General features: G+C 31.5%; 2 protein-coding genes across 2 annotated transcripts; both read right to left on the minus strand.

The window, feature by feature from the left end:
* Positions 1-6,492: 6,492 nt before the first annotated feature.
* On the minus strand, positions 6,493-6,995 carry LOC109172203 (polyadenylate-binding protein 7-like). Its single transcript, XM_019321350.1, has 3 exons — positions 6,826-6,995; positions 6,618-6,715; positions 6,493-6,501 (listed from the first exon to the last, which is right to left on the minus strand). The coding sequence occupies exons 1-3, from the start codon at positions 6,989-6,991 to the stop codon at positions 6,493-6,495; spliced, it is 273 nt and encodes a 90-aa protein (XP_019176895.1). The 5' UTR covers positions 6,992-6,995.
* A 535-nt stretch (positions 6,996-7,530) lies between these two features.
* On the minus strand, positions 7,531-8,465 carry LOC109172204 (polyadenylate-binding protein 6-like). The gene is made up of 3 exons (XM_019321351.1): positions 8,209-8,465; positions 7,623-7,683; positions 7,531-7,564 (listed from the first exon to the last, which is right to left on the minus strand). The coding sequence occupies exons 1-3, from the start codon at positions 8,399-8,401 to the stop codon at positions 7,531-7,533; spliced, it is 288 nt and encodes a 95-aa protein (XP_019176896.1). The 5' UTR covers positions 8,402-8,465.
* Between the last annotated feature and the right edge of the window lie 18,625 nt (positions 8,466-27,090).

Here is a 27,090-nt window from a genome sequence, read left to right on the forward strand (position 1 = left end):
AAGCCGTCAGCTGAGTTGTTTCCTTAGAGCAAAATCAATTGTTGACAAAGCTATTTAATATGTGTCCATATTTCAGTACATTAACATGAATGCTTTCTTTGATATACAACTTCAAGGGTTTGGGGAAAAAACTTGAAGAAAATCCACTCCACACATGATAAAACAGGGCAAAATAGCATAAAGTAATAAAATTAGAGAACTGATTCATATGAAAAAAGGGGATGGGCTCGAATTTATCTGAGTATAGAAATATGGACAAAAGTTAAGGGTATTAACCCAAATTGAGTTAAAATTTTTAAGATTTTTTAGATTATAAATAAATAAGTAAATCCTACTCCTTATTTGACAAGGAAAAAATAGTAGTCCTTTTCATAGTCAAATTAGGAAAACACAGAACTCCAATACCCTTTTCTATAAAATCTCTGCCTTGCTTTCACAGATTTTTCTATAGACACTCAGTGTGATTACAGTCTCATTTCTAGACGTAAACTCGTGATTGTTTTTCTCTTGAAAATTTTAAAAAAATTAATGGCGGGCGTTGGAGTTCTTCGTCCGAGTGGAGGTTTTGGCAGTCTGTCCAGCTCGAACCCGAGGAAGAAGAACTACAAAATCAGTAAGAAGGAGAAGTCCATTTCAGCGCTGAAAATGGAAGAACGGTACGCTGGATGGTCCTTCTTCACGTCGCCGCCACCAAGTTCCCTCCCGCTCCCGACCTTCTTAACCAAAAACACTGTTGTTGCGGCTGCAGGGAAGAATGACGACTCTATGAGTGATGTGTAGCGGATTCTGAAAGCTGGATGGATCTTTTGTGAATTATTTGACCCAATATAATTCTTTGAAAAGAAATGTCTAACACTCATGCTCAAACGGGATAATGGAGGGTGTAACTCACCATCTACCACCTACCCCCAACTTCAATTCTTTTATTTTTCTCAGACTAGAATAGATTATGGTTTTATGGAGTTTAGTTTAATTGAATCTTTGTCTTAGGATGTCATTTTTAATTGTATTGGTATGTGTATAATTACTTCATCTACATACTATAGTATGATTTCTCAGAATCAGTCTACTCTATTTTCTATATCAATCATAAAAAAAACTTAGGTTATAATTAATCTTTTTAATTTCAACATTTAAATCATAAATTCATATAATCATAATAATTAATAAATAATATTACAAAGGAAAATTGTAATTTCAATCCCTCAATTATTAGTGGATATGATATGTAGTTTTAATTTTCAATTTTAAAAAATTCAGTTCTTCAATTATTTCGATCGTAGTCAATGAGGGACTAATGTTGAGAAAAATACTATCAGATTCTCTTTCTAGATCGGCACCCAACCTTGTAGCTAGGAGGCCAGCCTTAGAATCTTAAATTTTGAATGTTAGGCTGTTTACTTCAATTTTCTATACTACTCTAGGCAAATTATACTGTGGACCGCGGTCCACAAAGCATTGTGGACCATGGTTCAAAACGGCGCTGTTTCTCCGTGCCGTTCCGCATAAAGTAGCTCTGTTTGTATAACATATTCAGTTTCATTTTATATACACTGCAGTTTCATTTCAACACAACTACAATTTCATTTTGATATAATTACAGTTTCATTCGCCACACACTCAAATATGTGAAAGTTTTATTCAGTTTCATTTTATATACACTATAGTTTCATTACAACACAACTACAATATCATTTCGATATAACTACAGTTTTATTGGACAATATAAACTCAAATATGTGAAACTGTTATTCAGTTTCATTTTATATACACTGAAGTTTCATTTCAACACAACTACAATTTCATTTCAATTCAATTACATTTTCATTTGATAATATAAAAATAATATGTGAGACAGTTTCATTTTAGATACACTTTAATTTTGTTTTGTAATTAACACACAAAAAAATAGGGATCCGTTAATATGTAACGGTAGCCGTTTCTTTACTTGAAGAAACGGCGCCGTTTTTGAACCATGGTCTACGATATAACGACTGCACTACTCTGTCCAACTCTCATTTTCTTCAACGGTTAACTGAAAATATATAATATTGTTAGCTGAAGGTCTTGGTCCACAATATAATTTTGAAAAATTTTAGTCCTTCAATTATTTCAAGCGTAGCCAATTTAGTCATCTCTTGAAATTTCACTTTAACAACCATTTATGACAAGGCTTTCTAGGAATTTCACAACCCACTAATTATTTGCCCCAATTGGCTCATATGCTCTCAGGGGTATAGTATTAGTGTTCAACAGTTATGTCATGGACTCGGGTCCACCTAACAAGGTGGATCCAAGTCAAAATACAGAATTTATATACTGAATGTTCACAATTTACATATTTAAATAAGATTATTTATAAAGATATGTTGAGGTATTTTTGTCTAATAAAAAAATACATTCTTGATAGATTAATTGGTATTTAAACACGCGCTTATTTTCTATAAAAGTCTGGGGCCTTCATTTCATTTCTCAGATTTTCCCATGCACTCTATCTATCCACTTGCACGCAAAAGTCTGTTTTCTCATAATCAGATCGCCTAAATCCTTGCTTGCTTTTCTCTCGGAAATTCGAATTTCTCCAATGACGAGCGTTGAGGTTTCTCATCATCGGCATGACCGGAGGTTTAATTATCAGGGAAGTAATCGCAGTTTTGTGGCGGCAAAATCCAAGGAAAGTTTCATTTCTACGCCGCCTCGCTTGTGGAAGCAAAAGAATGGAAGCAAAGGGGTTGCCACCTCGAACGGCCGTCCGTTGTTGCAGAAAAACAGTAAGAAGGAGAAGGGCAGCGCCGAAGCCATATCCCGTTCACCGGCGAAAATCACAGAAGGTTACGCTGGATCCTCCTTCTTCACGTCACCGCCACCGACCTCCCTCCCGGTCCCGGCCTTCTTAACCAAAAAGGCTGTCGCTGCAGCTGGGAAGATCGTGGACGATGCTACGACTCATCTCTAGTAAATTATTTGACCCAATTCTTCAAAGACAAATTCCCTCTTGACTTGTTGCATATATAGCTTGTTTAGTGGTTTGGGCGCTTCTAGCTCTGCTTGTTACTCTATGTTCGTTGGGGCTGGGGGGCTTGCTTGTCAAAGGGGATGCTCTCCTTGTTATTGCTTGATTTAATTGCTCATTCTGTCTTGTGTTAGATTGGAGGGGTTAGATTGAGCTCCAAGTATAGCATACACTCTGAGATGGGAGTGCTTGGAATGGTGGTGATTCCTTAGGATTGAAAATGAAAGGAAAAGAATATGAAAAATATGTACTGGAGAAAGAAGTTTGGAAAATATGAAAGCAAAAATCTGGAAAGAGGTTTAAATAATGGGGCCGGGATTGGAGAGTTGGTGAGACCATTGCTTAGGTCGGGATCTTTAAAGCCCTCCCGGATTAAAACATAGTACGCTATGCCGTGGGGGGTTGAACCTTGGCCTAAGGGTGGTGGGGAGGGAGCCATTGCTCACATCGGGACTCTTAAAGCTCCCCCGGATTAAAACATAGTACGCTATGCCGTGGGGGGTGAGTCTTGGGTGTGAGGGTGGAAGGAGGGGAGTGCCATTGCTTAAGTCGGGTCCCTTAAGTTCTCTCGGGCTAAAACACAGTACGCTGTGCCGGTGGGGATGGGGCCTTGGCTTAAGGGTGGCTTAAAGGGTAGTTGGAATCCTACTTGAAAGGGCATCGGTCCCATCCTTTGTGTGGGACGGGGAGCTCAATCTTGACTATTGGTTTGTGGAGGTTTTGGAGAGTTGTTTGATTGTTAATGATAGGAATTACTTGGAGAGCATATCCTTGATTGATTTGAGCCTTGTTTGGCCTTGACATTAGAGGCATATTCTTGTATATATCTAGTTAGTTTGAATAAAGTAGAGCTAGAAAGCATTTCTGTTGAGGTGGTCAATTTTAGGCCATCTTTGTGAGACTTGAAGTTTTGATTTATGCATTCCCTTTGTTGAAAAAAAAAATACATACAGGATATGTAAGGATATGACGTATGTAGCTCTTCAATTCTGTATCTTTCTTTATTCACAATCTATTTAGAATAGCATATTGAAAAATTATGGAGTTTAGTTTACTTGAATGTGTATAATTACTTGATCTACTATAGTATGATCTATCACATTCAGTATGTCGTTAACCGGTTTAACCCGTTATGTTTCCTGTCTTTAACATGACAAGCCCTTAAACCTATTAATTTTTTAATTTTTTTTTTTTGTGTTAACCCATTTACACAGACCTTTTTATAACTTAATATAAAAGGAAAGTTAAAAGCTATATATAAAACCTTAAAGGCTTAGAAAGTTATGTTATTATTTTTACTATTATTGTTATGAATTTATTTATTATGATTTGTATATGAATATTATGAATTAATTTTTTTTTTAGTGTATTTGATGGATTGAAATGTAGGTTTTATTTCCCTTTTATATAACTTTACATCAAAGAGAATTAACTCACACCCAGACTTACATACATACATACAAGATGACTAAGTTCCTTTATTTTGTCCGTAAAATACATTATGTACATATGAATTGATTTAGAATAGCATATTGTATAGTTACGGAGTTTAGTTTAGTTTACTTGAATGTGAATAATTACTTGATTTAATATAGTATAATTTATCACTCACAATACGTCTGATCTATTCTATTGTCTATTTCATTCATCAATAAAAACTTATGTTATAATCTTCTTCATTATTTAAATACTTCATTCATACAATCATATAATTTCTAGATAATATTACAAAAAAAAAAAAAAAAAAAAAAAAAAAACAAAACAAACAAACAAACAAAAAATTAATTAGAAGCCAAAACTAAAAATAAATAATTCTCACATTTGAACTTCTACCTTTTTAATTAATTTAAAAATTACAAATTTACATATATTATGGAAAAAAAAAATGATTACTTTGATTTAAGATAAAATGTTTTATTTATATTTTTTTAACCTAATTTTGAATCACCACAGCTATTGTGATTTGCTAGAATAGGAAAAATGTTATGTAAGAAAAATATGCTTTGTTCGATCGGTTCCTTAATATAATCCTCGATTTCTATATTATTAAGTGACTAAAATACATAGAGTCTTAATAAGTTTTACCCAGTTGAAGTTCCATTATTGTTTTTGAGGGGGAGTTGAATAGAGTATGATTTGATTTAGAATACAGTGTAGCATATTTTATAATTATGGAATTCAGTCTAGTTGAACCTTTGTCTTTATAGGATGTAATTTGTAATTATATTTGTCTTTGTATCATAGTTTTTCACTTTTTTTTTTGAGACAGTATAAAGTGTAAAAAACCTACATTAATTAGAATCTTAAATTTTGAATGTTAGGTTGTTTACTTCAATTTTCTATACTACTCTGTCTAACTCTCATTTTCTTCAATGGTTAATTGAATGTATATAATATTGTTAGCTGAAGATCATGGTCCAAGATATAATTTTGAAAATTTTAGTCTTTCAATTATTTCAAACATAGCCAATTTAGTCATCTCGTAAAATTTCTCTTTAATAGTCATTCAAGACATGACTTTTTAGAAATTTCACAACCCACTAATTATTTGCACCAATTGGCTCATATTCTCTCATGCATATGGTGTTTGGTTGGGGAATGGTATGGTGTTAGGGTAGAAGATTTTGGCATGCCGAAGGATGGAAGAAATTGGGGGATTAAAAATAATTCATTAAACAGCGGTTAAAAGAAATTACAATTGAAATAATTGAAAGATTGAATTTCTTAAAATTGAAATTTGAAAATCAAAACTACATTGCATATCCGTCAAATCTTCAATAATTGAGGGATTGAAACTTGAAAGTGCGATTTTCACTTTTACCAAAAAAAAAAATGAAATTATATAACAATAAATAATTCTTGCCATTGAACTTCTACTTTTCAAATTTAATTACAAATTTGTATATATATAGGAAAAATTTTGTCTGTATATCAAAGTTTTTCACTTTATTTTGGTGGAAAAAAAATTTTGTTTTTTTTTTTTAATTTTATTTTTTCATAGAATTATAATGTGAAAAAACAATATTATAATCTTAAAATTTGAATATTAGGTCCGTTTATTTTAGTTTTGTATAGTACTCTGACCAAAATTCTGTTTTTCAATCATTAATCAAGAATACATAATATTGTTAACCAAAATTCTTTTTCAATCATTAATCAAGAATACATAATATTGTTAACCAAAATTCTATTTTTCAATCATTAATCAAGAATACATAATATTGTTAATCAAGGATCTTATTGATTGGTCCGTGATATAATTTGCCTATTTTATAAGTTCTATTTTTCGGAACTATAACCTTATTAAAATAGCACAATATTAAAAAAATTCTTGACATTTTAACATTAAAATTTCTTTCCAATACATAATACACAAAGATAGGAACTGTAACTTCTCCATTGTTTTAAGCATATGCCAAATCTCAAGCAAATAGTTTGTATTCATTTGAAGAACAAGCAGCTGGTAAACTAATACAGAATTAGCAAACCTGTAAATATAGAAAGCAATATATTCTAGATTTACAAATCATCACTCACTATTCAAATATTGATCACTTACTAGATTGACCTATATATTTATGTTTATATATTATACACACAACACATCCCTCATTGAAAACGTGCGCAGGTCCCGATTGATTCTCAAGAGTCTTTCCCTTTCAGCCCTCTTCTGTGCCCTTCCAACAAACAGCTTCTTTGATCCTGAGATTGATGACAATATGAAGAAATTACATTAGCATACAATCATATTCAAAACGTACGTGAGAAATACATACATATATAATAAGCATCAAAGCATGCACTGCACGTACCTATTAATTCACCATTAAGAGCCTCAATTGCCTTCCTAGCATCTTCATCCGAATCAAAATTGACAAAGCCAAAGCCTCTTGAATTTCCTTCTTCATCCCTCATAATGACAGCAGAATTGATCTTCCCATATCGGGAGAACTTCTCTCTTAGGAAGTCCTCTGTCATATTGTAACCGAAATTTTTCACATATAGATTAGTGAACTTTTTCTTTTTATTAAATGCATCCATCATCCTCTCTTATTTCTTCTTAAATGGGGACACATGTCTGAAAAACACCAAACAATTTTAACCAATTAGCTAGACTTTTTGAATGAAACAATACTCTGAACCCAAAATCTACAAGATGAAAGCTAAGAGCATGCAGGTTCCAAATTCCAAATTCAGAAACATATAAAGAAAGTTACACGAATTGAAACCTAACGGGTTCTTAATGGATGAACCCGTTAATGATCCCCGGGACAAACACTAACCAATTATTTTTGTGTAGTGTTAATGGAGGTTGTGTAATAATTGCCAGGTAGTAAAAAGGGAGTAGGCAACTTACAGCTTCTTCCCTTCAAACACTGCTCCATGGAGGGAACTGATAGCAGAAATGGCTGAGTTCTGTGTTTCAAAGTGAACAAATCCAAAACATTTGCTCTTTCCATTTTTCTCCTCCACGACTTTTCAGGACAGTATTATGCCATATTTGCTAAACATGCTCTCTAATTGAGCACTGGTGACGGAATGAGCAAGGTTCTTGACAAAAACATTCTCAATCCCAGCTTTTCTTAGCTCTGATTCCCTTTGCCACCACATAATCCTCATTGACTTTCCTCTCAGGGTTTTATGGTTTAGGCATGCTAGAGCCTTTGAAGCTGATAAAAAAAAAAACATAAATAATTATTTGCGAATTATAATCATTCAATCATGACATGAAAATATATGTTAACTTTAAGTAAGACCTAATTTTTTTTTAGGTGCGTGGAGCCTGTAAAATGATAGTTTATCAAAATTTTTTAGAAATATTTTTATTAAAGAAAATTCAATTTCTGAAACAAAAATTTATTTTCACTTTGTATTAAAAATTGTCCCAGAGCCCTCCAGTTCATATATAATCCTCCTATATTTTCTCTGGGAGTGGTATGTATCTTATCAGGTTAATCTCAATTTTACATTTAATGTTCATGTCTCCTAGTGATGAAAAACATCACCTTTTCATTATTCCCAAATACACCCCTTCACTCTCTACCGTTACCAGCCAAACTTTTGGGGACAAAACTGAAAAAAACACAACCCTTCATTGAGACCCACACTAACGTACTTGTCACCCAAGAAAGCATAGCAAAGAGATTAAACGCAAATAGACGTAGAAAATTAAGTAGGATGGTTTGGTTTGTTACCGTGAGAAATACAGGAGAAGTTGACGAAAGCATAACAAAGAGATTTCCCAGACACGGCGTCTTTGCGAATCCCGAAGGAATCCAACGGGCCAATCACAGAAAATGCAACCTCGAGGTCAGTTGCTGTGGTTTCCGGGTGAAGATCCCCCACGTAGAGAGTATGCCGCAGCCAAAGTGGTGACACCTCCGCCATTTGTGTTACTCCAGCACAGGATTGGTTAGGACACAAGAGTTTTTAATTAGTGAAGTAAGAAAGAGCTTTTGCTTCTTGGAGAAAGAGAGCCAAGTCAATAATGGTAGGAGTTTGAAAGAGATATATTATTTATAACGGTTTGTAGAGGTATTTTTGTTTAATAAAAAATACATATTCTTGATGGATTAGGAATACCTAATACAAATGGGCTTGGGAATAGCTATTCCCATGGCAAAGAGGAATAGCAGATTCTATGCCGTAAAAATCTAGAATAAATCTATTTCATGGAATGACATTTCAATTTTAATATATTCCACAAACCAAACGTCACATAGTGAGGTATCTAAACGACATCGTTTCATTTTATCAAGGAGATTTAAAAAAAAAAAAAAATTAGACTCCAAATTTGATATTATTTAATTTTAATTTTTTCATATAATATAAAATGGAAAAAAAAAAAAAAAAAACTACATTAGAATCTTAAATAATATTAAACTATTTACTTCAATTTTCTATACTACTATGTCCAACACTTTTAAAGACTTCAGTTTTCTATACTTCTATGTCCAACACTCTTATTGAAGTACTCCGTACATAATATTGTTGCCTTTGTTAACCAAAGGCCTTGTACACGATATAATTTTGTGTATTTTTTAAGTTCCATTTTTTGGGACTACATCCTTATCAAAATAACACAATATTAAAAAAAATTTCTTGATTTTTAGACCTAGTATTTAAAATGATTTAGTTTGCATGAAATATATATAGTGTTCCTTAATTAGTTAAAGTATTCATATAATAATAATGAGAGAGAAAATGCGAAATTAATAAAAGATAAAGAAATGCCCCAAAGTACTACAAAAAGTGAAATAGCAATCCAGTTATACTCCTGGGATTTCCTCAGTTCCTAAAGTTGAATAAATCTAACAAGGATGATAAAAGCTAGGAATTTAACATTGATGGCCAGTTAATTCATCATGTGGGCAAAGGATCGATAAAGGGAGAAGATTATTACGTCTGTTGCCTGGGAGAAGATGATGGTGCATGAAAAGACTCGAATACCCTTCTCAAACAGGACATTTAACGGGAGGAGTGACGGAGGACCAAAATTGTCTTCGTCACAATAAGTGTGTCCACAAATTGTCTGATTTTTTTATAAAGGATCAAAATTGTCCGTGTCACCATAAATCTAGGACCAAAAATGTCTTTTACTCTAATAAAAACATAAAGAAATTCGGAATAGCTAAATTAGAACTAAAGTAAGTAAAAACAAAGAAACCACTAACTAAAGATCAAGTCTTTGATATATGACTACAAAATACCATATGAACTTACTACTGTCAAAACTCAGAATCATTCGCACCCATAGCTTACTTGTTTGTGAGTCTCTCCATGCGCACTTGAATGTGGGCATTTTTTTGCATCTTAAAGGCATACATTCCAAATTCTCCATCAAATGATAGAGCAACTTTTTCAGCAATTTCTAATGCTTTTTTGTCCCATGGTGTCCCAGCAAGAGCAATTCCACCTCCTCCAGATCCATCGCCAAACTTAAAATCAAGAGTAACCAATTTAACACTATCTAGCACTAAACTTCCATATAAAAGGTAATCATGTGATGTCAAAATCTGTTAAACAATAATACTTACGAAGAGTTTAGCATCTTCCTAAAAACTCTCAACATAAAAGAAAGTATCATCATTATCATCCTCCAACAGCTCCTCTGTCTCATGGAAATCCAAAATACATTGATTATTGATATGGAAGAAAAAACTTAAGTAATAAAAATTATTGGAAACACCCCAAAAAGAATTGCTATTTTGTCACCTTAATTCTCTTGGAAAAAAAAAAAAGGGCTTAAAAATAGTTATTTTCTAGAAAATGAGTTATTTTCTAAAAATCATTTTTTTGACAATATTTTTCAAATTTCCAAACAGACCCTTATTTTGATTGTTTTTATCTGAATGTAGGGCTGTAATGAACAGGGGCTGGAGATATTGAACACTATATGTTGTAAGTATTTCCAGAAAATGTATGAAGAGATGGATAGAAAAATCAAATTTGTGATGAAGCTAGTAAACCTATATCGACCCTACGTATACTTCAAAGGAGTGTGAGTAATTAAATATGTAATTAATCATATACTTTTTAATTAATTTAGATCAAAAAATTAAGATGGTATGAATTTTGTGCACAGATATGACGATTTGAACACAGAAAAATTGAGAAGACCTGCAAAAGAAGGCGGCATTGAGACTGATTTGTTCTATTTAATAACAACTTTCGTTCGTCTCAGTTAAATAAAACACAAACAATTCAAAGGATATATGTCTATCCTCCCAGATCTGCGGCATTGAAAGACCAAATATATTTTATTTTATTTTATTTTGTTTTTGTTTTTGGTGAGTATTTGCCAAATTCATCTCTCTGTTGACAAAAACAATGAAACAGCAAACAATATCTACAACAGACAGTCACAGAAGCTCTTCACATGTTTTCTTCTGCCTAAGCAGACATAACTGGCAATGCAAGCAACTTCAGAAATTTCACTATATTTCACCAATTTTAGTATATTTTGTTTGGGTACTACTCTGCCTATAACATGTAAATTTCATCACAGAAATTGGTTCTCTCCAAGCTAATCACAGTACTAAGCATTCCAAACACATAAATTCAGGCAAAGCAGAAATCAATATAGAGATAGCAAGTGCTTCTTTGCAGCCATTTACTCAGCAGCAATGGAGTTTAAATCAACAAACCAAAATCAACATGGTAAGTCAAATATGCCATCCAAATTAATTATCATCTTTAATTTAATTTGCTACATGGTCTTGGTTGGTTCAGGAAAGAAAGCGCGCAGTAACTATCCATGTATCCTGAGATCTACTAAAAATGAAGAAACTTCCTGATACGACACATTCAGCAGGACATAGAAGATAGAACCAATTAAGTTTCACTTTCAAGAAAGCACAAACCAAATGTCATCATGACAAACATATACTCAACAAACAATAAAGAAAAAAGAATCAGATAAGCAGCCAAGATATAGAACAACTCAGTGGCACCAAGTACAGAGCATAAAATATGCAAGCTTGATTTTCTCAGAAAGAGAAACAGAACTTAATTAGTTCAACCCATTTTAATTGGAAAACCAAATAATTAACATCTCCTCTGTTAAAAATAAAGCTGAATTCCTATAAGAGACTACTTGTCACAAGGTTGAGGTACAAATGCAGCAACTTATATGATATAATCTACTTAGGAGAAATATCCAAATAATAGTTTCAAAATTAGGGCCAAATAGCAACTTTCCCATATCAAGACTCATAAGTCATAAGCCCAATGTCTACAACAAACACAAGTGCAATATTCACAAAATATGTGTATCTCTCATGATACACAGTGCTTTTTCTATTTATATCATAAATAACTTCTATTACACCAAGTTCTTTTGACCATAACATTAAACTAAGCTGTTCAGAAGAACAGGCAAATAACCCAAAATTAAGGAAACCACATGAAAATCAAGGAATTGATGGAAGTAACAAGACCTATCTATCACTGAAACTCTTAGAGTACATAAGAAAATATTTAGTTAAAGATTTTCTTTCCCAATTGCAGCTCTGAATTTACTGTTCAGATAGGACTGTTCGGAGTGGAAGTTTGCTTTCAACCTCCTTCACTTCTGCATTTCTTTCAGCAATAACTTTCGACATTCCAAACATCTGAGAAGAATTGTTATCCAGGATCAATAACAATGCAACATTCTAAATTCAAATATTCATTATAGTAACAGTCTCAAATAATTAGAAATTCAAAACAAACCTTCTGCATAGTTTGTTAGATATACAATAGTCTAACTAATACTGAACAATAGTATACGAGAAACCTGACCTCGTATGATAGCGGAAGCGTAGCCGTGTTGATCTCCAGCCATAGTTGAGTTGAGTTGCCTCTTAACGGTAGACCGTTAGCCATGTTTTGCCTCAGACCTGACTCAGAACCCTAGATGGTGTATTGGTGTTTACTGAGCGGTCTGAGTACCGTAACTGAATGTGCTATCTAATCCATCATCTGTATCCTATCAATCCAGGTTATATTAGGCACAGAGTTTGGTTGACTAACAACTACTAGTTATTAAGTCCAACCAGACCACTTAATAAGCCTAGTCAACTTGCACCACTTAATTAAGGCCCTAATATATAATATATAATATATATTATTAGGGAAAATCTTACATTCTCCCACTTGGTGCAGGTACTAGCACAACCATCATCAAAGAACAAAACACACGAATCATAGTGATATATCCTCTATTTAATCAGAGTAGTATCCATTATGGTCACATGCATTTTAATTCTCCAAAGATACATTTTATTATTAAATCAGAGTAGTATCCATTTAGTATCCATTAATGCTCAAAAGATACATTTTATTATTAATGGAATCCAAAAGATGTATGTTAAATCACATAACTTACTACAGTTAGTCCAAAGAACCGAGCAAGATCCGCGGATCAATTAATAAAAGTTGGCTAAATTTTGGGAAGTGACTGAAAACATGTTTTGCCAATGCAAACCATGAAACTTAGAATTATAATTGAACTGAATTTATAACTCTAAGAAATTGTGATAAAATCATTATCTAATGGGTCGAAGGATTTATTGACATAAAACATGCCTGTGGGCCAAAGTTTTAATTCTATTAAATTCAATTAAGAAACCCTTACGATAATATTTTTCACAATTACTAAAGAGCCAGAAGAATCTAGTGACATAAAACTTGCCTGTGGGCTAAAGTTTTACTCAATTAGATCCAACTGAAAAATTTTATTTATGATGAAACCATTATCAAAAGAGTTGAAGAATCAAATGACATAAAACTTGCCTGTAAGCAAAAGTTTTAGTCAATAAGATTCATTGCTATCATTATGATAAAAAACTTAAGAGATCATGTTCCTTTTCTTAATCACTGTGGGCAAATTAAGAAATATGATCTAAAGTTTACATCATAAAATTAAACTTCATGATAGAATTGGAAATCATTTACAAATAACCATAAAGTAAATAAATTGATTTGTTTCTATCGTCACTGATAAAACTACTAAACTACATTCCGATACATAATTGCCTGTGGGCTAAATTATGACCGTAGTCCAGTATTTCATCCTGATTACTTATACAAATATAACGAAATTGCCTGTGGGCTAAATTTCATCATATTACATACAATTAATCACAAATGATATGTCCAAAACTTTATGTGATCAAAATAAACCGCTTAATATATAATTTTAACAGATTACGGATGCTGTGGCTACTCCAAAACCAAATTAAAATTATAAGATCACTAGACAATTATCAATTCATTGCCTACACTTTATGTGATTGAAACTTAACAATCTTAGGTAGCTGAATATGCTGTAGCATTTCCTTAATTAACCAAGATTGAAAACTCAAGATATTTCAGTAAATTAAAGATGCTTTCGCTATTCTTTAATGAACCGAAATAAAATCACATTGGCAAGGAATACTTAAAAATTTTGACAAACAAATTATACCACATTGTGATGGGAAAATCTAAATATACTCCAAGGAAAGGTGGTTAGAGACTAAGTCTCACTGAAACCCAATTCCTTAAATAGAGTATCAATTTAAGGAGACTAGTGGCTCAAGATGTTTTTAACTCATGGCCATTAAAACTAGTATGTCTCCCCGATTCATATATACTTAATGTATAACTGTTTGGGGGTATGAACCTAAAACTGTAGGGTATATACCAGAAAACTGTAGGGTTCACCTATGATTAAAGCTTAAATGGTGAACCAAAAGTAGCGGACTAAACATGCTTAAATTCAGGCACTACCGCAACTAAAGTTTATGCATAAGTCCAACTTAAATAGGAACTAATATAATTCCATCCCAAAGTATGCATTGCGAAAGGCATAATAAAATTGCATAATTTAAAACATAATATTATGCTTAGGACGAATATGCATAAAATTAAACATTAAACTCATGTATTCCAAATAAATTGCATAACTGAAAGCAATTTACAATATGAGATTTTAAAGTATAAACTTAATATTCAAACACCGATGAGTCCAAACCAAAAGAGACCCAACATTTTGAATAATAATGTACTAAATATATACTTTAAATTTTTTTTAAACTGTAAGCCCATCGGAAAATGTTTTAATGCATAAAGATCAAATTTATGAGAAATAACTGAATTTACAAATTCAAACAATATCAAACCAAAAAGATATGCTATCATTTGTAAATTAAAATCTCACAAACTCTAATTGCATAATTAAACTTAATATTATGCACTTAATGTGATCGAATGCATAAAACAATCTAAGGAATATGAACCAACTAAAGAATATGAATTTAAACAAAATATTCATTTATTCATACTTAACCAAATATGGGCAGTCAGAACTAAAATCATAATTTCAAGAACTAAATGAATTATGGAATTAATGGCAAAAGTCAATTGCCTAGCAAATATGTTTTTCCAAGATTACTAAATTGATTCAAAATCACTCTCCATAACCCATTTGATAATATTATTATTATTAATGGCAAAATTGCAAACAATCAAAATAGCAATAAATAGCCATAATAATATTATCACATTATATAGGAGACTAGATATGGAGAAACAATGGTCAAAACCGCTAACACTTATAAATGTTTTCGGATAAAATTTTGAAAACTTAATAAAATTTAAAGTCCGAAAAATATTAATGTCCAGAAAATTATTTTCTGAACTGGAGTATTGTCACATAAATTTATTTGGAAACAGTTCAAGGTGCATAACTGAATACCATAACAATATTAATGTCATCATTAATTAACTAATTATTAATAGCAATAAGTAACATTATAATCACTATTAACATTAGTAATGACAAACTAAAGTATGGTAATGCACTTTTAATGTTTTCATTTTTCTAAAGATAAAATATGTGACTAGTCCAAATTAGCGGTTAACTGTAACTGTAGCACTAATTATCAATAATAATCATAAAAGATAATTAATGGCTAACCTTAATGATGCAAACCGCATCTGCCCATTGCGCTAACAACGATGACGATCCACAAGAGAAGAAAAGACTCTAGAATTCTCCCAATCTTCACTATCGGCGTCAATAAACTCGATGCAGCGTCCAATGGTACGTTTAAAATTTTATTGGTAGGACTTAATTACCAACATTAATAGTCATGTAAAATGAAGTGACATGGGTTATCTTACCAATGTACTAAATATAGCAGATTACCATGAAATAATAATTATTATGAAAAGTAATAAAATGAGATTAGCCCCTAAACTTAATAACAGTAATTACTAATGCCAATTAATAATAATAATAATTACAATAAAGGCAAAACTGTAATTAAGGGATGCCAAATACTAATCTCAATTTACCACGTAATAATTAACCATTACTATTATGATACTTAGGGAGACTGAAGTTAAGGTAATAACCAAATTACCATTATATAGACAATATACCAACTATATTGTTTTTGCCCTAAAATTAAAGACTTAATATTATCAAGGCCCTGAAAAACTATTGATAGATTAAAAATTTAATCAACTTAAACAATAGTTATAGTTCTTAATGGCCAAAATAACAATTAAATCCTTAATGTCTCAAAACAGACCAAGACAATAATTATAGCCTTTAGTCACTCAAATTAGGCACATAAACCTCAATGACCCAAGTGAATTATAACATGAATAAAAAAATGGTCTAAATACTGAAATAGACCCAAAACTTAATATTATTACCAACGATGAATACCAAAATATGGTAGTTAGTAATAATTAAAACTTAATAAACATGTTATAAGGAGCTATAATTATTATTAAAATATCAATCAAAATGGTGGGATCCATATTTTAATGACCCAAGATAGGTCCCAAATAGCTTGTTCAAAATAGGTTTTAAAGTCCCCAAGACACATAGAACTAAAATGTGCTCATAATTAAGGGAAAACCAAAACAAGCTACTTTAGTAGGTCATAATATCTAAAATTGACCTAAGGATCCAAAATTGAATGATATTTAAAAATGAATTTATGAGTTAATAATATGCTAAATCCAACCTTATTGCATGCTATTATGAATGTATAACAATAACAATAATTTATGAATATACGTAGCATGCTTGAATTTGCATATTAATATATTATTAACCCATATATCTTAAATAAATTGCAACACTTAAAGCAATTTAATATAAACCTCAACATTAAATTAAAATTCAAACAGCAAATTTAAAACTTAATATTTGCCCAAAAAATGAATGATAATTTAATAATAATTGAAAGATGAATTAATTTGATCAATTAGCTAGAAGAAGTCCAAATATGATGATGGAGAAGCTGAAGCAAGCCCAATGAAACAAAGCAGGCCCAAGTTTTTTTTTTTTAAATGTTGGATCAGGTCTGCCCCAATGGGCCTGACCCGACCCAAAACTTAATATTCCATCATCATCTTCTTCATAGCTCAACGCAGAAGCCTAGCAGCCATGGTTAACGACGCTCCACGTACAAAAAAAAAAAAAAAAAAAAAAAACTATTTTTTTTTTTGTTTTGTTTGTTTTGCTGTCGTTTCCTTCCCCATATGTTCCAATGGGTTCCAACAATCACGACAAATTCATTGAAACAAATTAATATCAATTACGATTAATTCATTCATAATATACATACTAAATTACTCAATTATATCCTAACCAAAAGATATATTTTAGATGTATATTTTGATGAATTATGATGAATGTAATTGTAAACCAAAGCATATACAAAAACTTAATGTATATAAAATTAATGTTGATTCTTAGGCAATAACAATCAACCAGGCAGAGATTATGAAGGCTTGGATACCAAATGTTAGATATACAATAGCCTAACTAATACTGAACAATAGTATACGAGAAACCTGACCTCGTATGATAGCGGAAGCGTAGCCGTGTTGATCTCCAGCCATAGTTGAGTTGCCTCTTAACGGTAGACCGTTAGCCATGTTTTGCCTCAGACCTGACTCAGAACCCTAGATGGTGTATTGGTGTCTACTGAGCGGTCTGAGTACCGTAACTGAATGTGCTATCTAATCCATCATCCTGTATCCCATCAATCCAGGTTATATTAGGCACAGAGTTTGGTTGACTAACAACTACTAGTTATTAAGTCCAACCAGACCACTTAATAAGCCTAGTCAACTTGCACCACTTAATTAAGGCCCTAATATATAATATATAATATATATTATTAGGGAAAATCTTACATAGTTTTCTTGAAGCAGGTTTTATGTTCATCCATTGAAGCATGGATGAACTCGTCAATATGATCTCTCACATCCTCTATAAAAGTGGCACTTTCAGACTTCTTCTTCCGGCATGAAGCCGTCAGCTGACTTCTAACGGGACTGATCATAACCGGTTGGGTGCTTCTCGTGCGACTCGCGGGAGAAGAAGAAAAAGAGGCGTGAAAAGACCAAAATACCCTCATTATTTTAATTATTAAAATTTTCCAGTGAAATTTGGCGGGCAATTACGGAGTGACTAAAATTAACAAAAATTACATAGTTAAGGTATTAAATTGATACTAAGGACTGAAATTAACCAGACCCCTATAGTCATATGACCAAAATTGAAATTTCCTCATACAATATATATATATATATATATATATATATATATATATATATATATATATATATATATATATATATATAAACCTAAATTAAGTTAAAGGTTTTTTACATTTTTTTTACATTAGAAATATATAAATAAGTAAATCCTACTCCTTATTTAACAAGGAAAAAATAGTACGTACTGCTTTTCATAGTGAAATTAGGAAACACAGCACTCTAATCTGCTTACATCTGGTCATAATCTTTCTATAAATTAAAACCTCTGCATTGCTTTCTCAGATTTTCCATAGACGACACTCGCTGTGATTACAGAGTCTCATTTCTAGACGTAAACTGTACTCGTGCTTGTTTTTCTCCTGAAAATTCAAAAATTTTGAATGGCAGGCGTTGGGGTTCTTCATCCGAGTGATCCGTTGATGAATGGCAGTGGCGGAAAGTGGTGTCCGAAGAAGCCACGTTCCCAGAAGAATGGAATTAGCGGAGGTGGAAGGGTTGCCAGTAAGAAGGAGAAGGGCGGTGAAGCGCCGAAAATGGAAGAACGTTACGCTAGATGGTCCTTCTTCACGTCGCCGCCACCAAGCTCCCTTCCGCTCCCGCCTTCTTAACCAAAAATGTTGCAGCTGCAGCTGCAGGGAATTGAAGAACGATGACGCAGCTAGTCCAAGTTCAATTTCTTTATTTTCTCAAGGAGAAGGAATCGAATAGATTATATATTTAGAATAGTATACTGTATAATTATGGATTTTAGTTTAGTTTACTTGAATCTTTGTCTTAGGATGTCATTTTTAATTGTATTGGTATGTGTATATTTACTTATCTACTATAGTATGATCGGTCAGAATCAGTTTACTCTATTTTCTATATCAATTATCAATAAACATTTAAATCATAAGTTCGATCATATAATCATACTAATTTATAGATAATATTACAAAAGGCAAATCGTAATTTCAATCCCTATAATCATACTAATTTATAAATAATATTATAAAGGGGAAACTGTAATTTCAATCCCTCAATTATTGGCGGAGATATAGTGTTAGCATTCTGCAAGGGCCGCTGTTAAAAGAAATTTTTCTGAATGATTAAATTGTCTACAATTGAAATAATTGAAGAACCGAATTTCTTAAAATGAAAACTAGGATTACATTGCAGTGTAAGGTCAAATTCTTTCCAATATCAAGATTTATAAGCCCAATGTCCACAACAAACAGAACTGTAATATTCACAAAATATGTATATCATAAGCAACTTCTATTACACTAAGTTGTTTTGAGTCTTTTGACCATAACATTTAACTAAGTTGTTCATCAGAAGAATGTGCAAACAACCCAAAATTATGAAAGCATAATTTCTTTCCTTGGTTATATGGAAACCACATGAAAATTAAGGAAGGGATGAAGTAACAAGACTGATCACCTACTGAAACTTAGTTGATGATTTTATTAAAGATTTTCTTTTCCAATTCAATTGCAGCGAGCTCTGAATTTACTATTCAGATACGACTGTTCGGAGTGGAAGTTTGCTTTCAACCTCAACTCCTTCACTTCTGCATTTCTTTCAGCAACAACTTTCAACAATCCAAACATCTGAGAGGATTTGTTATTCAGGGTCAATAACAATGCAAAACTGTTCTAAATTCAAATATTAATTATAGTAACAGTCTCAGATAATTAGAAGTTGAAAACAAACCTTCTGGATAGTTTTCTTGAAGCAGGTTTGATGTTCATCCATTGAAGCATGGATGAACTCATCAATATGATCTCTCACATCCTCTAAAAAAGTGGCACTTTCAGACTTCTTCTTCCGGCATGAAGCCGTCAGCTGAGTTGTTTCCTTAGAGCAAAATCAATTGTTGACAAAGCTATTTAATATGTGCCCATATTTCAGTACATTAACATGAATGCTTTCTTTGATATACAACTTCAAGGGTTTGGGGAAAAAACTTGAAGAAAATCCACTCCACACATGATAAAACAGGGCAAAATAGCATAAAGTAATAAAATTAGAGAACTGATTCATATGAAAAAAGGGGATGGGCTCGAATTTATCTGAGTATAGAAATATGGACAAAAGTTAAGGGTATTAACCCAAATTGAGTTAAAATTTTTAAGATTTTTTAGATTATAAATAAATAAGTAAATCCTACTCCTTATTTGACAAGGAAAAAATAGTAGTCCTTTTCATAGTCAAATTAGGAAAACACAGAACTCCAATACCCTTTTCTATAAAATCTCTGCCTTGCTTTCACAGATTTTTCTATAGACACTCAGTGTGATTACAGTCTCATTTCTAGACGTAAACTCGTGGTTGTTTTTCTCTTGAAAATTAAAAAAAAAAATTAATGGCGGGCGTTGGAGTTCTTCGTCCGAGTGATCCATTGAAGAGTGGCAGTGAGCACCACCGTTTTGTGGCGTCGCAGTGGTGTCGGAAGAAGCCAAGTTCCCAAAAGAATGGAATTAGCGGAGGTGGAGGTTTTGGCAGTCTGTCCAGCTCGAACCTGAGGAAGAAGAACTACAAAATCAGTAAGAAGGAGAAGTCCATTTCAGCGCTGAAAATGGAAGAACGGTACGTTGGATGGTCCTTCTTCACGTCGCCGCCACCAAGCTCCCTCCCACTCCCGGCCTTCTTAACCAAAAATAGTGTTGCTGCGGCTGCAGGGAAGAATGATAACTCTATGAGTGATGTGTAGCGGATTCTGAAAGCTGGATGGATGGATCTTTTGTGAATTATTTGACCCAATATAATTCTTTGAAAAGAAATGCCTAACACTCATGCTCGAACGGGATAATGGAGAGTGTAACTCACAATCTACCACCTACCCCAACTTCAATTCTTTTATTTTCTCAGACTAGAATAGATTATGGTTTTATGGAGTTTAGTTTAATTGAATCTTTGTCTTAGGATGTCATTTTTAATTGTATTGGTATGTGTATAATTACTTCATCTACATACTATATTATGATTTCTCAGAATCAGTCTACTTTATTTTTTATATCAATCATCAAGAAAAACTTAGGTTATAATTAATCTTTTTAATTTCAACATTTAAATCATAAATTCATATAATCATAATAATTAATAAATAATATTACAAAGGAAAAATTGTAATTTCAATCCCTCAATTATTAGTGGATATGATATGTAGTCTTAATTTTCAATTTTAAAAAATTCAGTTCTTCAATTATTTCAATCGTAGTCAATGAGGGACTAATGTTGAGAAAAATACTATCAGATTCTCTTTCCAGATCGGCACCCAACCTTGTAGCTAGGAGGCCGGCCTTAAAATCTTAAATTTTGAATGTTAGGTTGTTTACTTCAATTTTCTATACTACTATGGGCAAATTATACTGTGGACCGCGGTCCACAAAGCATTGTGGAACATGGTTCAAAACGGCGCTGTTTCTCCGTGCCGTTCCGCATAAAGTAGCTCTGTTTGTATAACATATTCAGTTTCATTTTATATACACTGCAGTTTCATTTCAACACAACTACAATTTCATTTTGATATAATTACAGTTTCATTCGCCACACACTCAAATATGTGAAAGTTTTATTCAGTTTCATTTTATATACACTATAGTTTCATTACAACACAACTACAATATCATTTCGATATAACTACAGTTTTATTGGACAATATAAACTCAAATATGTGAAACTGTTATTCAGTTTCATTTTATATACACTGAAGTTTCATTTCAACACAACTACAATTTCATTTCAATTCAATTACATTTTCATTTGATAATATAAAAATAATATGTGAGACAGTTTCATTTTAGATACACTTTAATTTTGTTTTGTAATTAACACACAAAAAAATAGGGATCCGTTAATATGTAACGGCAGCCGTTAATATGTAACGGTAGCCGTTTCTTTACTTGAAGAAACGGCGCCGTTTTTGAACCATGGTCTACGATATAACGACTGCACTACTCTGTCCAACTCTCATTTTCTTCAACGGTTAACTGAAAATATATAATATTGTTAGCTGAAGGTCTTGGTCCACAATATAATTTTGAAAAATTTAGGGGTTGTTTACTAAAATGGAAAATTGGAGGATTTTCCAAAAAATAGAGAATTAGAGAAGTGGAAGAATGGAAAATGGAAAACTTGTTTACTAAATTTACTCCTCCAAATTCATATTCTATTTCCATTCTCCAAATTCCTTAAGGAATTTGGAGAATTTGGAGAGACCCAGAACAAGCATCTCTAAATGGAGGAATGGAAATAGTGGGTGAATAGTGTTCTTTTGCCTTGAGGTCTCGATTTCGAATCTTGTTGGAGTGTGTTTTCCTTTATTTGCAAGCGCCTGAGGTCTGAGGCCCTTCTTCTTTAATTTATTACTCCGTATTATACTTGTCACTTCTTTTCTTTCTCTTCTTCTTTAATTTCTTTGATTTTTTTTTTGGGTATTATTATTATTATTATTATTATTATTATTATTATTATTATTATTATTATTATTATTATTATTATTATTATTATTATTATTATTATTACCATTTTTTCCTTTAATTACTATTGTTACTTATTATTATTATTATTATTATTATTATTATTATTATTATTATTATTATTATTATTATTATTATTATTATTATATTAATATTAATTTTTATTATTATGCACTCAAACTATGTACTAAAATTATTGAAATAGTTACCGGCCTTAGAATCTTAAATTTTGAATGTTAGGCTGTTTACTTCAATTTTCTATACTACTCTAGGCAAATTATACTGTGGACCGCAGTCCAAAAAGCATTGTGGACCTTGTTTCAAAACGGCGCTGTTTCTCCGTGCCGTTCCGCATAAAGTAGCTCTGTTTGTATAACATATTCAGTTTCATTTTATATACACTGCAGTTTCATTTCAACACAACTACAATTTCATTTTGATATAATTACAGATTCATTCGACACACACTCAAATATGTGAAACTTTTATTCAGTTTCATTTTATATACAGTATAGTTTCATTACAACACAACTACAATATCATTTCGATATAACTACAGTTTTATTGGACAATATAAACTCAAATATGTGAAACTGTTATTCAGTTTCATTTTATATACACTGAAGTTTCATTTCAACACAACTACAATTTCATTTCAATTCAATTACATTTTCATTTGATAACATAGTAATAAATTAATTAGTGTTCAATTTTAATACTGTAAGAATATTTCATTGTTAACTATTTGAAACTAAGCAATGGTCGATCTACACTTATTTCGTTGCTAATACTGTGTTTGCTTTGTAGTTCAAAACTAAATGTTCTTTAATCAAGTTTGCTGCCATTTTTTTTAAGTTTATAGCATATTGTATCATTATTGTTTTTTTTTTTTTTTTTTTTTTTTTTTTTTGTGGATACTACTGACTATTACAATTCGAAGCACAAAAGAGTCCATACTATCTCTACTGAGACTTGAACGCACAACATCCTATATGGGAGTACAACTTGGTGCCACTGAATCATAAGGTCTTTGGCGTATAATTATTGAGTTTAGTTTACTTAAATGTATATAATTACTTAATCTACTACAATATAATTTATCACCCCTAGTATGCCTGATCTATTATATTGTCTATTTCAATCATCAATATAATAAAAACTTAGGTTATAATCTCCTTCCAAATTTAAATCCTACATTCATACAATCATAAAATTTCTAGATAATATTACAATTTGTATGTTTAAAGAGTCACAATTTTTCTATTATCTCATTGACTCCATTATATTAAAAAAAATAAAATGATATAGGATATTACAAGTGGATTGTAATAGAATAATCGAACATGTCATGTCTAACTAAAATATAAGTTATTTATACAAAGGAAATCTCAAGCAATCAGTGCTAAATTCGTGGTGGGCCATGAGACTAAGTCAGACCCATATAGTGGGCCACAAGACTAAGTCAAAGCCCATCGTTATAGGCCCGGAGACAGGGTCCGGGCTTGAGACTCTTCATAGACTGCTCGGGCTATACATTCTCGGACTCCGAATCTCTATTATTATTCGGTCATTTCTAATATATCCCTCAACCATAGCTATTGAGATTTGCTAGAATAGGAAAAATGTTATGTAAGAAAAATATGGTTTGTTCGGTTCTTCAATATAATCCTTGATTTCTATATTATTATGTTTAAAGAGTTACAATTTTTCTATTATCTCATTGACTCCATTATATAAAAATAAATAAATTAATATGATGTAGGATATTACAAGTGGATTGTAATAGAATAATCGAACATGTCCTGTCTAACTTAAATATAAGTTATCTCAACCAATCAGTGCTAAATTCGTAGTGGGCCACGAGACTAAGTCAGACCCATACGGTGGGCCATAAGACTAAGCCAAAACCCATCGTTCTGGGCCTGGAGACTCTTCTTGGACTGCTCGGGTTATACATTCTCGGACCCTGAGTCTTTATTATTAATTGGGCCATTTTTAATATATTCCTCAACCATAGCTGTTCAAATTTGCGACAAATTATTGTGTGGACCATGAATATCAAGTACATTTTTTTTTTTGAATGCTACTAGCTCTATTACATTGTAGTATCTGTTCATATACTTTCTCAACCTACTGAAACACAAAGAGCCAATAACGCCTCCACTGAGGCTCGAACTCAGAATCTTCCAAATGGAAGTCTAACATGGGTACCATTAGACCACATAGTCCTGGTTATCAGGTACATTTTTAATATATTAAAAGTATATTATTTTTGTACTGATGGTACATTTATTTAAAATAATGTACTCTTAATATATTAAAAATGTACTTTCAAAAAATATACCTTACGTACATAAATAATGTACCCTTAGTATATTAAAAATGTATTTTTTATTTATGGTCCACACGATTGTGTGGACCATGATCCATGCAATAATGATTGGAGATTTGCTAGAATAGGAAAAATGTTATGTAATAAAAATATGGTTTGTTCGGTTCCTCACTATAATCCTCGATTTCCTATATTATTATGTTTAAAGAGTTACAATTTTTCTATTATCTCATTGACTCCATTATATAAAAAAATTTATATATTCGTGTAGCAACTTCTTGAATATTTATGTATTTATAATTTGTATATGCATACTTTTATTATGTATATTAATTGTGGTTGAAAAAATCACTAGGGCCTCCTTGGACACTTAGGCGGGCTGGGGTAATCGATGCCTAGGCGCCCGTGTATTATTTTATTTTTATTTTTATTTTTATTTTTATTTTTATTTTTATTTTTATTTTTATTTTTATTTTTATTTTTATTTTGTTAATATTTTATTATTATAAACTAGTTAATACTTTAATAATTAATACTAAAATATTAAATATTAACCTAAAAATAACTCATTTAAACAAAAAAAAAAAAAAGGAACAATAGCTAGCCGACCGACTATGTGTCCTAGTCGTCGTCTAGGTAACCTAGGTGATCAGTGCCTAAAGGGCCTAGTCGGCCGCCTAGACAATTGATTATAGTGATACGTTAGGCGGTCGGTCGGTGTCTAGGCGCGATTTTTACAACAGTGATATTAATTACTATATTTTATTCATAATTTAATTTAAGTTTTCTAGCTAGTTTGACCCGGTCCAAGTTCCATTACTTTTTAAAAGGGGAACAGGCAAATTATGTCGTGAAACCGTGTCCACTTTACAAGGTGGACACAATTTCAAAACTGTCATAATTGTGAATAAAGAATTCAAAAATTATGAACATAGAGTTCTATAATTATGAACATAGAGTTCTATAATTGTGAATATAGAGTTCAATAATTGTGAATATGAAGTTCAAAAATTATGAACATAGAGTTCAATAATTATGAACAAAGAGTTCTGTAATTGTGAATATAGAGTTCAATAATTGTGAATATGAAGTTCAAAAATTATGAACATAGAATTTTATAATTATGAATATAGAGTTCAATAATTATGAACATAGAACCGTGTCCATCTTGCAAGGTGGACATGGTTCCACGGCATAACAATTTGGGGAGTATAATAGAGTACGATTTGATTTAGAATACAGTGTGGCATATTTTATAATTATAGAGTTTAGTCTAGTTCAATCTTTGTCTTTGTAGGATGTAATTTGTAATTATATTTGTCTTTGTATCAAAGTTTAAATTTCATTCACTTTATTTTGTTTTAAAAATTATGTTAGTTTTTAATTTTTTTTTCATATAATATAGTGTAAAAAACTTACATTAGAATTATAAATTTTGAATGTTAGGCTGTTTACTTCAATTTTCTATACTACTCTGTTCAACTCTCATTTTCTTCAATAGTTAACTGAAAATATATAATACTGGTTGAAGGTCTTGGTTCATGATATAATTTTGAAAATTTTAATCCTTCAATTATTTTAAGCGTAGCCAATTTATTCCTCTCGTGAAATTTCTCTTTAACAGCCATTTAAGACATGACTTTTTAGGAATTTCACAATCCACTAACTATTTGCCCCAATTGGCTCCTATGCTCTCATGGTATGGTGTTTGGTTGGGGAATGGTATGGTGTTAGTGTTCTGTAAGGTATAGGGTAGAAGATTTTAGCGTGCGGAAGGATGGAAGAAATTAGGGGATCAAAAAATAATTCTTTAAACATCGGTTAAAAGAAATTAAGATTGAAATAATTCAAAGACCGAATTTTTTAAAATTGAAAGTCGAAACTACATTGCATATCCGTCAAATCGTCATTAATTGAGGGATTGAAACTTGAAAGTGCAATTTCCCCTTTTACCAAAAAAAAATCAAATTATATAACAATAAATAATTCTTACCTTTGAGCTTCTACTTTTTAAATTTAATTACAAATTTGCATATATTAAGGAACAATTTCATCTGTATATCAAAGTTTTTCACTTTATTTTTTGAAATTTTTTTTATTTATTTTTTTCATATAATATAAAATGTGAAAAAAACAACATTAGAATCTTAAATTTGTTCCTCAAAAAAAAAAAAAAAAAAAAAAAAAAAAAAAAACTTAAATTTTGAATATTTTTTTTTTAAATTTAAGGA

This window comes from Ipomoea nil, unplaced genomic scaffold (genome assembly GCF_001879475.1).
Source record: "Ipomoea nil cultivar Tokyo-kokei standard unplaced genomic scaffold, Asagao_1.1 scaffold0415, whole genome shotgun sequence".
NCBI lineage: Eukaryota > Viridiplantae > Streptophyta > Magnoliopsida > Solanales > Convolvulaceae > Ipomoea > Ipomoea nil.